Source organism: Gavialis gangeticus, unplaced genomic scaffold (assembly GCF_001723915.1).
Source record: "Gavialis gangeticus isolate Ggan-Ray unplaced genomic scaffold, GavGan_comp1, whole genome shotgun sequence".
Classification (NCBI taxonomy): Eukaryota; Metazoa; Chordata; order Crocodylia; family Gavialidae; genus Gavialis; species Gavialis gangeticus.
In genome coordinates this window covers 172,248,757-172,262,773 of record NW_017729022.1, presented here as the reverse complement: position 1 = coordinate 172,262,773, position 14,017 = coordinate 172,248,757, and the positions used below count along the sequence as shown (strand labels likewise).

The 14,017-nt window shown below is 41.6% G+C and overlaps 1 protein-coding gene across 2 annotated transcripts in view; it reads left to right on the top strand.

Annotated features, from left to right (window-relative positions):
* Positions 1-8,035: 8,035 nt before the first annotated feature.
* The window catches only part of TP53BP2 (tumor protein p53 binding protein 2), a 43,300-nt gene continuing 37,318 nt past the window's right edge, over positions 8,036-14,017 (top strand). For both annotated transcript variants that reach the window (XM_019516508.1, XM_019516507.1), the window contains exons 1-2: positions 8,036-8,183; positions 13,858-13,971. In XM_019516508.1, the coding sequence (XP_019372053.1) occupies positions 8,036-8,183; positions 13,858-13,971 (262 nt within the window). The remainder of the gene's footprint in view (positions 8,184-13,857; positions 13,972-14,017) is intronic.

Genomic DNA, 14,017 nt, shown 5'->3' with positions numbered 1-14,017 from the left:
CAAATTGTTCTTGTAACTTAATAGCTAGTCTTTTTATTTGTCCTAAAAATGACAGGTTACTGGGGGTTTTTTATATTCTATCTGAAAATAACCTAGTTTAAAATGTACTGGTATTTTAGCTCAGGATGTGAATTAGACTTGTAATTCTTCCACATCCCACACAGTGTTTAAAACCAGCTATTGCACATCCGAAACTATGGCTTCCTGGTGGTAAGAAATTTATTTGTTGCTATGTATTCTCACTCTGCATGGAGGAATCATTGCACAGTGTGTTATGCAAGCATTTTTGGAGTCTTGCACGTTGGAAGACAAGGTCAGTGCCCATTGTTGGAGTTCAGCTTTTTATGTTGTAGGGAGGGGGAGTTTGTAGCTTGTGCTAAGTGCTGCTAGAAACATACCATGCAACAGGTGGACAGTTTGGGAGCAAAACCCCCTATATCCTTTCCAGGTGCCTACTTGGAAGAGTTTAAAATCTATGCTAAACTGGATGGCAAAAGCATTGAGATCAGGATTGCACTATGTAACCCTGAATCTGAAGAAGTGTGCATAGATTTCATTTTAAGGGAGTACTTAACTCCAGGTAACATAAGCTGACCTTCAACACCATTTCCTGAGGCTACTGTAAGAAAATATATCTAAGGAGTTAAAATCGGCCTTCTGTGATTCAAGCACATTAAAGCTGTGGGTCTGTCTTAAACCCACAAAGCAGGGAAGCTCAAAGTTGATGTTGAAATGACATCATTAAGTCTGTCCCCTGCAAGATACTAAAAGCAATGCATGACTTCTTAAGCAGTGTTCTTTTGGGACAACTGGGTCCTGCTCCCATTTGGTCACGTGTCTCAGTTTCCCCATCTGTCACAAGTGCCCTGTTTGCCTGCCTGCTGGGGTGCAAGATGCTCTGAGGTCCTAAGGTGAAAGATGCTATTTGAGTAGAGAACATTATTGCCTCTTATACTGGACAGGACAGGCTTGAGTTAAAGAATTAATCCTGGACTTCATTACTGTAGTTTAAATCCAGACCCTTAACAAACTCTTTTTTAATGTAATGTTTTGTGTGAGTCTTTCATTTTTGGACAAATGCTGCAGGATGAAGTTTGAACTTCAAAGGTTCTGCATAAGAGTTTTGACCAAAACAGTGGAAAAGTACAGCCTACCCTTTAGACCAAGATAATTTCAGGGATTACCTCATACTATCTTAAAGCTACAAAATACAGAAACGCTTCTGAATTCAAGTCAATATAGTCGTTTAGAGTATTCCTTGTCTGTAAATCAAGGGATTAAAACTCTCTGATGCAGCAAAATATGAACCAGATTAAGAGACGAATAAAAATCCTAATAGGAATAAGTAATACCTTCTAGCTCGGGGCTGGGTGAATACTCAGAAGTGATTATCACAGCCAGAAATTGTGATAACATTCTATTAATTTAGGCATTTTCTACTTTAAGATTTGTGTCATCACCAGTTTAGAGAATGGAGGAAGGGATAGTTATGGTTAAAAAGTATGTATATATATTTTCTCTTTCAGTATACTTTAACCATTAAAGTATTCTGGCATATGAAGACATAACTAGTCCTTTATGTAAAAAAATATGTTCTTAGTTGAAGAGCCAGTACTATGGTTTTAAGATACTCTGTTCTAAATTGGCAGAGCTGTAGCCAAAACCCCCTTTGGTTGTGAAGACTAGCATTTAAGTAAGTAGAACAGGTTTTTTGTTTTGGGTTTTTTTTTTAAAAAGAAACTGATTAGCTAAAGCTGAAAGTCAATCCGTGCTTTATTAAATTTCATATAAATGAGCTTGCTGGAAGTAGTCCTGCGACTGAATTGAGAGGATCAAGCCAGGTTCAGTGGTGAATCTGGGGAAGTTTATTAGTGTCACTTATGTTTTAGGAAGGCAGAAGAGAATGAAGTTGTAAAATGGGGTGTGCTCTGCTTTAATTTGTACCTCCTTGCACCCTATTTTAGTTGCTTTTCCTGCTGCACCTTCTTTTAGTTCCTAGGTGTGTGTGTTGCATTCAGACTTAGTGGACTATATTTAAAGGTGATGCATAAATTACATGGATTGGAAGCAAATGATGTATATTATGCTGAAGCAGCTAGCACAGGGGCGGGCAGTTGTTTGGCTACTTAACCAGTTTTGGTGAGCTATTGAGGGTTGCACACACATGTGCATGTGTGCATGATCCCCAGCCTGCGCTCCCTGGAGCTGCAACCTGTTGGCTGCATCTGGTGAGGCATGGGGTGGAGCCTAGTTGCGGACCTCCTGCAATGTCCTCCCTTGGCATCAGGGCTCCTGGAGCACATGTACATGTACCCTCCCGCCAGCCCAAAGCTCCTAGGAGTCCTGATGGTAGGGCAGGGCTGGACGGGACAGTATGAAGGCCTGTGGTCATGGGCTGGACAAGCTGCGGCAGCTGTGGGCTGGAAGCACCCCTACCCATTGTCACTGTATGGTGGCTGGAGCTGCCAGGGCCTGAGCATGGTTTTCCCAGGGCTTGCTGCACCGTGCTGGGTGGGCAGGGCTGCTTCTACCCAGTATCCCCTGTGGCACTGGGAGATGCAGTCCAGCTGTGCAGGCCCTGGGTGCCACCTGCTAGCAGAGGCTGGGGCCCAAGCAAGGCTCAACCAGGCCCTGTAGGGATGGACTGCATTTCCCAGGCTCTGCAAGGGATGCTGAGCCACAGCAGCCTTGTCCACCCACCGCTGAATGGCAGGTGCCAAATGAGCCATGCTCACTCTGCGTTGGCTCCAACCTCTGCTGGTGCTGGGCAGGGCTACTTCCACCCAGCATACCGTGCAGTACCTGCAGTGGCTGGAGCTGGAGTTAATGCCCGCCATCAGAGGTGGGGCGCTGAGCACAGCTCGTCCAGGGTCTGCCGTGTGGTGCCGCCCACCCATGAGCCAGATGAAATCAATTGACAGACTGTATTTTGCCCACCCCTGAGCTAGAAGGTATTGCTTATACTAGTTAGGATTTTTATTTGTCTCTTAATCTGGTTCATTTTTATATAGCAGTAAAAAGTTATCTTTTATGTACTCCCTGGTGCTGTCAGATTGCCTGTAGGTCACGTCAGTTGCATCTTGCTGACTAAAGATGGTCTCTTGCTAAAGTGGATGGGTTGATTTTAATTGTCCTGCCAACATCCTTGGTGCATCAGACCAAATGGTCTCCCTTGGTCATGGTTCCATGAAGTTTTGAAATAACTTTCTTGACCAGGAGTTGGCAACCTTTTATGAGTGACAAGCCAAATCAATAGACCTTTTGTCCACAAATAGGCTGCTGCCACCCATTTCCCCTGTTACTGATGTATCCAGCCCAGAATGTTGGGACAAATGCTTGGTTGGCTGGATCGGGTTTGTGGGTGTAGGTTGTGTAGCACGGTCAGCTGAAATGTAATGTGCGTTTCTGCAAATTCTGCTGTTCTCAATCTGTAAGACATCTCTGTCTTCTAGTCCCTTCCAGCCCTAATGTCTATGAAATGTGCCCCAAACTACATTATTGGGATGCAGCGCTTTTAAGTTTTAAAGTCTTTTCATATTCATAAATTGGTGAAGAAAAAAGCAAAGCATTTTGACTAATGATAAGCCAAGAGATGGGGGTGGGGAAGGGGTGGAAATCTTTGTACAGATTTCTGTACCTTCAAGTCTACACAAGTCCTGTCTAAACTAGAAAATTAGCATATTTTTAATACCTGGGTAAGTGTAATTGAGGACACTTTTGGATGTTGGTCAAGATGGGGCAAATTGCTTTGTACATTTTTAAAGTCTGACGTTTGAAAATGGTTTGAACCTTCCCTCCATACATACGAGAATGTGTTCAGCTACAACTATTGAATGGAAGGGAGAGAGAGAGTTGTCTCTGGCTGTTTGGCCAAGTCCAATAGATGTTGAATAGCAAGAAATGTATCTACAAGAAATGTATTTGTATTCCAGTGGGAGAAATTGTCAAAGAGGAGTTTGAGAACCTGATTTCCACTGTTCAGTACTCAATTTTCTGTTCACTTCGGCTGGAGTTTTGGATGGTCAGCACTTCTAGAAATCTGTCCGTTGAAGTTTTTAGAGGTGCAAAAACATCTGTTTGAGGTGCTTGCAGCAGGCTTTCTGACCTGTTGTTCAGAGCATTCAAACACCCCTTGCTGGGGGTTCCCCAGTTTCCCAGCAGCTTGGTGTCGCTGCTCTTGGCTCCCATGCTTCCCTTCGCATGGCTTTTCTGTGGGAATTATATTTGGAGGTTGATGAACCTGTCATGGGCCAGCTGAGAGAGTGGTTGGTGCGTGCAGCACTCAAGGTACCCAGCTGAAGTCTAGTCTCTTGGGGGCCATTGCAAACTGATAGAAGAGCCGCCACCAGGTTACTGTCATTAGTGCCAAAGAGGAGAGTTAAAAAGCCATTGCAGGCCTTTGGTTTTCACCATCTTCTTTGCCTTCCCCTGTGCTGTCCTTTGCTAGATGTTCCTCCAGTGTGAGGTAGAACCAGGCAAACTCTCACCACCTGTGGTGGTCTTTCTCTGTGCGGTTCTTGCAATTCAGTAGGCAACAGAGTCACCAGGGATACTTTCTTCTCTCTCTCCTTTATGGGGCAAGTAGGTGGACAACATGTGATCTGCTGAGAGCAGGGGAAGTGGGTGCTCAAAATGCTTCTGGCTTATATCGGAGCAAGTGATGGGAACATATTGGGGGGTGTAGTACAGAAGGCACCCCATCATCGCCTCATAGTAATGAGGCTCATGAAGACACTTCAGGGTGTGACTTAGGGAACACATTTTGTATTCATAGCTGAATACAACTGTTCATTGTAACCCATGTTATTAAGGGCAAAACTATCTTGGGTTTTTGTGGGTAAAATTAGCAGCATGCAATTCTTGCTGAATAGTTGCTTCTGGGTATATAAACCCCAAAATTAACAGTAGGAGTGAATAATCTTTTATAAGGGCTTCTCATGTAAGGGTGAATCACTCACAGCAAATACCTTCAACACAATACTCTTTCCTGTAGAGGCACAGCACCTGGGGGAGTAAATTTTTTTAGGAACAGTGTGTGTGAAGTGTTTTGGGCAAGAATGAGTAAAATGATGTGGAAGCTGGTATATTCCTGTAAAAGCCCTGTCTTTTGTGGGTTTTTTTTTTTTTTTACTGCAGCTGCAAAGTTGGTTGAGGTTAAGGGGAAAAAAACACACCAACTGCTTTTTTCCTGTTTTTGGGTTCTGTTTCTGTGATTACATGGTGGCTCTGCCTGGTGGAATGTCATCCTGCCCCTTTCCTCCCTCCCACCTCTGAGCTCTCCTTAAAATACTGTATATTTTATACCGTATGCTGTGTACATTTTTAATTATGGACTCTTGTTGCAAATTTGAAGCTGAACAGCAAAGCTTCTGTTTGGAAGCTTCAGATACGGCTTTGTGGCGAATTTGGATTGTCCTGTAACCTGGGTTGGCACTTCACTGGTGCTTTCTCATAAAATGTACAGCAGAGTCTTGCTGGCCTCTACTATGGCTGACTAGGGTTGCCAACTCTGAATCTATTGTGGGAGGTTTCCGAAACACCAGTGTGCCTGCGAACATGCCTGCATGTATGCATATATCAGTTACAGATTACGGTGCATAGACTTTACATCAGGAAGAGAAATGCATGTAACTATTACATTTTAAAAACCCACTGGACTACTGTATAAATCAGAGTCAACATTTAATTTAATGAATACCCTATCATTTATCTCCTGGGTGACTCTCAGCAGTCTCCTGGAGATTTATATCCAATTTCTGGAGACTCCAAGGCAATCCTGGAGGGTTGGCAACCCTACCGTAGACAAATGGGGCATGCTAACTCTGGTGTGGTCCTCTAGCCAGCCTCCAGCGCATCTCTGCTCTGGGCAGGGAAGTGTACCCCCTAGAGTACAGCATTGCATCCAGAATTTCAGTTGTGTGGGTGTTCAGCTGCTGGGAATATCAGTGAGGGTCTTTCAGCCAAGAGCAGGGGTGGGAGAAGGGGCTTCTGATTTTGCTCCTTTCTCTCTTTCTGTGTGTGGAATGCATGAATGACTGAATTCCAGCAAACACACTATGGCTCCCCCCCCCCCTTTGTTCACTCATTCTGTCCTCATTTATTCAGTACCACAAATTGTTATCACTACCTGTGCAGTACACAGGCTTTCCCTCTTCCCTTTCCCTTTCCCTTTTCCTTTCTTTTCCTTTTTTCTGATTCCTTTGCTCATCTCGCTCGTTTGCGCTCTTGCTGTCTGTCACTGTAACTGAAATGATGCCTGTTCTCAGGGATGCGAGTTCCCAAAGTATTGTGGGAATTTTGTACTTTTTTTTTTTTCCCTTTGGCCTGCTGGATACTTCTGGAAGGCCTTTTGAAAACTGTGTTGCCCATGCTTTGGGGAGCTGTGCCAGGAATGGTAGACTGGACCTTCTGCTTCTGGATTTACTGAATCCATTGCATTCCTGTTGGTTCAGTCATTGGCTGCTGAATACACTGAGGTGGCAATTCCACATACCCTGTCCTGGAAACTGTACATGTTGATTACTTAAATGCTTAAAGAATCTGTTAAAGGATTTATTAGTACATTTTTAGTATGATGTTGAACAAGAGAACTGCTTGAGACCCCCTTTTTTGGCAGGGGCAAGGAAGTGGGAAGTGTCCAGGCAGTTGAAAGAACATTGGTAATGACGCATGCTGTAATTGCTACCTTTTTTAAAACCAGAGGAAAACTAACACTTCCCTGGTACCTGACTTGAGTCATGGTTCATGCCAAGTATTTTTCAAATCCTTAAACCATTGCTCATAAATAATCTTTGCCTGTCTGTTACACACCCTCTTGATAATTTTAACATAGCTTTTAAGATTAAATAAATATGGCTAGTGTTCCTCACCTAGTTTCTCTGTTGACATGCAAAATGCTTTGGTAAAGGACCTATAGTTAAAATGTTGAGTTGGTTTAGCAGGTAATTGCTGTAATGAAGACATTTGACTGATCTGATAGAATTGTGTGCCTAGCTGGAAGTGCTGAAAGAAAGTTTGAAGAAGAAAATAATTGGCTCCAGAAAGAAAATGATTATTTATTGTTCTAAACAGTCTCCTTCATTACAATTTAATTATAATGTAATAGAACAGAGTAAGATACCTAGCTGTTTTTCAAAGGCACTGATCATCTGCACTGAAGTCAGTCACTGAAAATTGGATGATATATATATATTTTTTAAGATACCCCTTAAAAGTATCCGGGGGGGGGAGGCAGCAAAGAAGCAGCGAGGTAGCTGCAGGACTTGCTTCCCCATAGAAAAATAATACTAATTAAAGATGAAAGGAAATACTAACTAAAGATGTTTTGTCAGCACAAGAAGCCAGGTAAGATTTGAAGCACATTTCTTCTATGATTGCATTTGCACTATGGTGTTTTCAAGGCATAAGAAGTTAATTTGTGTGATCTGTAGGAGAACTTCCAATGAAGACTGCTGTGTAGGCACAAACTGTTTGCTTCCATATTAATTTCTTACATAACAGAATTTCATTCTCCAGATTTTAATGACATCTTTTTCCCTTCATGAGAAGCAGTTCCTTGTTCAGAACACCTCTAAGCTATGGAAGGCTGTTACTGCAAAGTTGTTTGATGTAGGTGCCCAATATAGGTACCCTAGAGTGATAAAGAGTTTTGATACTTCATTAACCCTGTCTTTCTCTTTCAGCCTGGGAAGAGGCATCTGTATCTTATTTCAGAGTTTTCTTATTGTAGAATGAGGATGCATTATTTAGTCCAGATAGCTTGACTCGCCTAGCCAAATAATAACAACAAAATCATTGTTGACTTAAACTGAAAATGATTTCCCATAGTGTCTAACTTTTAGTGCCTCATTGAATTCTTGTGATCCTGGCTGGGTTTTGTGTGTGTGCAGTGATCAGTGTGCAGTGATCAGTGTGCAGTGATCAGCAGTGAGTGCTGCCAAATGTTTGTATTGACAATGAAGAACAGTAGGGTTTGTGGTATGCAGCTGAGCTTGTATCATACTTTAATTGCATGTTTTTTTTCTTTCTCTTCCAGATGTTTCTTACGGTGTACCTTAGTAACAATGAACAACACTTCACTGAGGTGCCAGTTACACCTGAAACCACATGCAGAGATGTAGTGGAGCTGTGTAAGGAGCCGGGTGAGAGCGACTGTCACCTGGCTGAAGTATGGTGTGGCTCAGGTATGAGAGATGCAGCCTTCCTAGTGATTTGCCATCTGCTATTTGCATTACAGTAGTTTTTAGAGGCTAAGGTCACAATTTGGGTAGATACTTTACAGATATCCAATAGAGAATGAGTATCACTCCCGGAAGAACTTAGAGCCTGCATTGCAGGTTGTTGTTTGATATAAAGGTGACCTGAAAAGATAAATATGAGCTTTTGGCCCACTCTTCTCCTCCAAAGGAAAAGATTTGTGGGCTTTTCATTTGTGGTTTGCTTTTTTTTGTGTTAGAAACTCAAATCTGCCAACCCTAGGTGACTGAAGAAAGAGACATGAGGGTTAAGTGAATGAGGCAAGGGAGGGTTTTTAATCAGTGTGTTTAAAATGGTATGGGTTATTTAATTCCAAATACTTAAAGCATCTTTTTGAGAAGGAATTGCTGGTAAAAATGCAGCTGCTCCCTTTCATCTAAATTCTGAGTACTAGCCATACTTTTTCTCTGACAGCCTGAATGTATGCCAGTAAAATTGGAGAATATTCCTGATTTGTGTTAAGGTTTTGAAACAGGGTGTCAAATGTAAGGTCCATGGGCCAGCTCCAGCCTCTAAAAACATTCCATGTGCCATGCCAGAAGTCTGACAGGCTACAGGAAGCTGCAGGGCACGGCCTGGTGCACAGTTCAGGATCCTTGGTGTTAGGTCCCTGCGCTGCTATACAAACGTGGCTGTACCACAGTTGCTGCTGGCCCTTCATGTCCAACTTAGGGGACCCCCTACGGTCTTAATTTGGCCCAGGGTAAGCTTGACACTCCTGTTTTAAAACATAGAAATACTTTTCTATTATTTAAAAGCAAGACGTCTAAGACTTCATTTATTGTCTTTTATGTAATGTAAAAAAGGCATTGATCCAATTTGAAAATTGACTTTTTAGGAGACTATTTATTATACAGTTCAGTGATTGTACATCATCAACTTGGAATCATAGAAAGGTAGGTCTGGAAGGGACCTCAGGAGGCCATCTAGTACAACCCTCTGCTCAAGGTGGCAACATCCCTGTCTAATTCTCATTCAGGTGTTTGTCTAATCTGCTCTCAAACTTCCAAGGGTAGAGATTTCACAACCTTCCTCATCATAGGTAGCAATCCCATGAATCAAGGATGGGATCTGTACCACGGCTCATTACTGGGTCTTGAGGTGTTTTAAGAATTCAATCCATGAGCCACAGATCTGTTTGCAGAAGTTGCAGGTCTTTCTCCAGGGGAGAGTAGGCTGCAGGATGGGATTCGTCTCCTTTTCTTTCCTCTACTGTTTCTTTTCTGCTTCAAGGGCAAGATGCTTTATTTCAAAATAGTCTGCCACTTGGTTGAGGTTACATTGCTGTTGGGGTTGGCTGGCAGCCAGCTCCTCCCAAATCTAGATGTCGGCATGCATTTTCTTGAGGTGTGCCTTCACTGCATCCTTGTAACATTTCCTCTGGCCACTGTGAGATCTCAGACCATTACTAAGCTGGGAGTAGAGCATTTGTTTTGGGAGTTGAGTCAGTCACCTGCACACCGTATCCGGTCTAGCAGAGTTGGTGCTTGAGGTTCACCGACACAATGCTAGTAACACTGGTTTTAGCACAGGTGCTGGAGTTTGTACAGTGTTCTTCCCATTTGATGTGGAGGATTTCTCAGAGGCATCACTGGTGATACCTGTCCAGGTTCTTGAAGATGGCTTGTTTCAGAGCTTAACTGCTCTGAGTTAGGAAGCTTTTAATAACAACCAACCTAAATTTTCCTTTTTGCATTTTGACTGACTACTTGTCCTATCCTCTGCAGTATGAGAATAGTAAGAGAACAGTCTTTCACCTTTTTTATAACAATGCTTCTGGTATTAGGAGACAGTTACAAAATCCCCCCTCAGTCTTATCGTCTCCAAAATAAATACTCCTATTTCTTCTGACCTTTTCTTGTAAGGCATGTTTCCTAGACAGCTAACTATTTTTCTTGCTCTTTGCTAAACTTCCCAATTTGCCCATTTTTTCCTTGAAATGTACTCAGAACTGGGCACAGTACTCCAGCAGATATCACCAAAGAAACTATGCTCCATAATCTTTCTGGATATCAAGGTTAGAGTGACTAGTCTCTTACTCCTTGTATTCTTCTTTATCCCTTTTTATTTCAAGATTAGCACTATATTTACTCTTCTTCTGTTGTCTGGGACCTCCCCAAAACTCCATGAATTCTCAAAGATAATAGCCAATGGCACTGCAATTCCCTCAGCCAATTCCTTGAGTAGTTTTTAGGCTAAATCTCATCTAGCCTTGCTGACTTGAAAGTGTTTACTTTGAAACAACTCTGGTATTGAAGTGCTGTTTTACAGCTGCGGTGTTAAGCCGTATAAAAATACAGGTAGTATCTGTCAAGTGTAAACTTTGTCAGTATAGTCCAGTGAAATCTGTTTTAGGATTTAGGAGAGAGAAGATTTAATTATCAATGATGAGTAGCTTACCTATGCTAAATTACTGAGATTGTAAAATTACGTGGGGGAAAAAAAATCACATATTCAGATTACTGTTCCTACTTTGTGCAAAGAAATGAGGTCTTGCTCAATTTAAAATTCTTCCAAATTTAAATTATTGAAGCCCTCTTCCCTCCCTCTGTTTTTTTGGTCCAGTGTTGCAAATAACTCCTTTCAGGGTCAGTAAGTTTTTTTGGCTTCAATGCCTGGACTGTCAGGTTTGCCTCGAGTGTTGGCCAAGGGGTTTGATTGAAATGGAAGCCAGGGCTCTGCTTTCTGTAATGGCTAAGCTTACAATCTCCAGAATGTTCCCAATTTCTTTTAACAGAGAAGTAGGAGGTCTCTTTTTTTCCCCCAATTGTGATCCCCCTGTGTGACCTCAAACTGCTAAATCTCTGTTTCAACCAGGAAAAATGAAGGAAAGTGGATATGTAGGTTATGTGGTTTTTAGATAGGTCAGCCAGAGCTGTTCTCCATTTTCTCTTCTTTGTTTCTATCTTTATCTTGTCCTTGTGCATCTTATGTGGTTTCTAATAGTACTTGAACAATCTGTTTGACCTCCTTTGAAGTCACCAGTTTAGTGACAGAATCCTTGTGTAAAGGGTATCTTCTTAACTTTGATTACATGGTTTCAACTGAAGTATTGCTTAGTCTGCCAGAAAACTGCCTTCCAAGCCTTTTGTGTATTCTTTAAGAAAATGGAAATATGACAGAGCTACTTCTTATTCATTGGGGTTGAATAGCAGATGAAGAGCTTTTTTAACTGTCTAGACTTATAACTGCTGAGAGACTGCTTTTTCTGTAATAGTGACCTAGTTGCTTATTCTGTAAATGTAATCTCTTCTGACAGTAACTCCAGAAATTTTTCCTTCCTAGATTGCTTCAACATAGCTGCATAATCTTCCTTTAAAAAAAACCCTTTGTATATTGAGAGAGCTTTTCAGATGATATAAACATATACTTGTATTCTATCTCCAAAGGATTTTTTTCAGTTTCATAAAAGAGCGTTTATATTTAAAACCAAAAAAAAGAGTCCCTTGGCTTCAAGCGAACACTTTAGCCTTGAGAAGGAGGTTTGCAAAAATCCCTCCTTCAGATGAATGAACTGTTCCCTTGATTCCTAGGGGTGACGTGGGTAGTGCAGGTGTACAGTTGCCCAGGGTCCCATCCATGTCAGGGGTCTTCATTTCACATACAGCTAGCTTTGATTATGGTTGCCTAGTAGGACCCTGAAAATGAACCTAGGTACAGGGCCCCAAAATGTAAACCCCATGGCTGCTGACTTCTATATTTTTGTTTTTCCTTTTGCCTGTCCTCTACCTTAAATAAAAATCCAGTCATGAAAGCTGGTGTTATCCTAACGACCACTTGCATATAGATCCATGTCACTTATCTTGTCTCTGCTTGTGACTGCTCATGTACAGGCTATTTAGGGAAGGGAATAGTCTCTTCCTAGTTGTCTCTAGACCACCCGTTACAGAGTGGGCCTTCATCCTGGCTGGGATCTTTAAGCGCTCCCATAACAGAAAAGTGTGAACATCAGGGAAAGTTCCATACCCATGGAGGTTTATTTCTAAGGCTGTCTACACATTATGAGGGAAGGAATGTATTTACAATGCGATAGTTAGTTAGCATGTTAAAATCTCGTCATAGACAAGGTCCCTCAGCATTTGCCCCCTATTCCCCCCTTAATTTATAGTTACGAAAGAGAGAGTGAGAAACTGCAAAAGGGAGAGAGACTTAGACTTAGAACTAAACATGGGTTTTGAAGGCCTAGCATTGGATGGAAAAGCAAGGGATGAGTATGAGTAATTGAGTAGAAATTGCATGTGTAATTTTTATTTCACTTTAAAAGAAATCACATACTATGAACTTGAAGAGTAACACTTATGTTATGGAGTTAAGGTTCCCTTCTTCTCTTCCTCCATTTTCACTGTGTCATGAATTTGAGATGTTAAATGTTTGATTTTTGTCAGAATCTGCAAATATGTAGCTTACTGTCTTTCAAAATCCCTATCATCTAGTAAGACATTTTAAATTGGCTACAAATTCTGCTTTCAGAAATGTTGAATCAGATGTGTAATTGGTATAAATTAGTAGGTCTGTGTTGGAACAAATGCTCGACAGCTATGCTAGTTAAAGAATCAGATCCATCAGCTATTGCCAGTGAGGTTAAATGGTTTGCATTACATCAAGAAGAGATATATGAGCTTGCCATAATGGAATCTTTTAGCTGTCTATCGTGTGATAGTCTTAGTGCTCATCCAAGGTTTGGAAGGTATATGACTAATCTAATGAGATGTATACTTACTGTACTGGGAATCTTGGCATTTGTGTGTCTTTGGAATTTAGAGGCTTCTAGAAAGCTTTAATCTTCAAAAGTGGTTTAATTTTTTCTTTCCATTGATGTCAAAGCTCAAGGGTAAATTTACATCTAATTATAGATTTTAGATGCTTGAAGCATCACTAAGTTTGAAAAATTTGGCTTACGTTCTTGATATCCTGAAAAACAGTATTTGTAGAATATTTAACCCAAACCGTTTTTATTTGAACTTGAATGCCAAAAGTTTCAGTTGAGCTGTTGGTTATCATTTGGTCCAATTAAGTGGGGGAGTCCTTCTTCAGAGCCCCCTTTCTCTTTCTGCCCATTGTCTCTATCAAACAGTAGTATGTATCAGTCATTTAAAAAAACATCTACAAACTGTGCCGCCTGCTTTTCCTTTGATTGCCGCTTTGGAGTTGCTAAGAAATAATACTGTCTGAGGTGCCACCAAAGTAGGGAATAATACGTGAAGGAATCAACTGTGTAGTTTTAACAGCTCAAAGGATTTCAAAATGTGACATTGACAGCTATAGCCCAAAGCCATAGATCATCAGCTGGTGACCACATGAGGTGTATTACTGCCTGAGAGGTTGACTTTACCGTCTTCCCTTTTACCTCCAGATTTTTGTAGGTTGTTTGCTCTGTTTTTAGAGGCACGTGTCCAGGTTCAAGAAAGTACTCTGCATAGCTTTTCTGCCTGCTTGATGCATCCAGTAGCCATAAAATTTGGGGAATCTTTTCTTCTTTATGCCCACTCCCCTGGTTGATAGTAAATGTTTGAGAGGCATGAAGAGCAGACACTTAAGATTTTGAATGTAGCATCTGAGACATGTAAGAAGAGACCAGCTTACCACATTTTGCTTTTTCAGAGCGCCCTGTAGCTGATAATGAGCGGATGCTGGATATTCTTCAACGCTGTGGAGTCCAGAGAAGTGAGGTTCGTTTTTTCCTTCGTCACGAACGTGCTCCAAACCGCGAAACAGGTAGGTGTTGGTCTCAGCTGCTCAAAGCTGACTTAGCCCTCCCTGC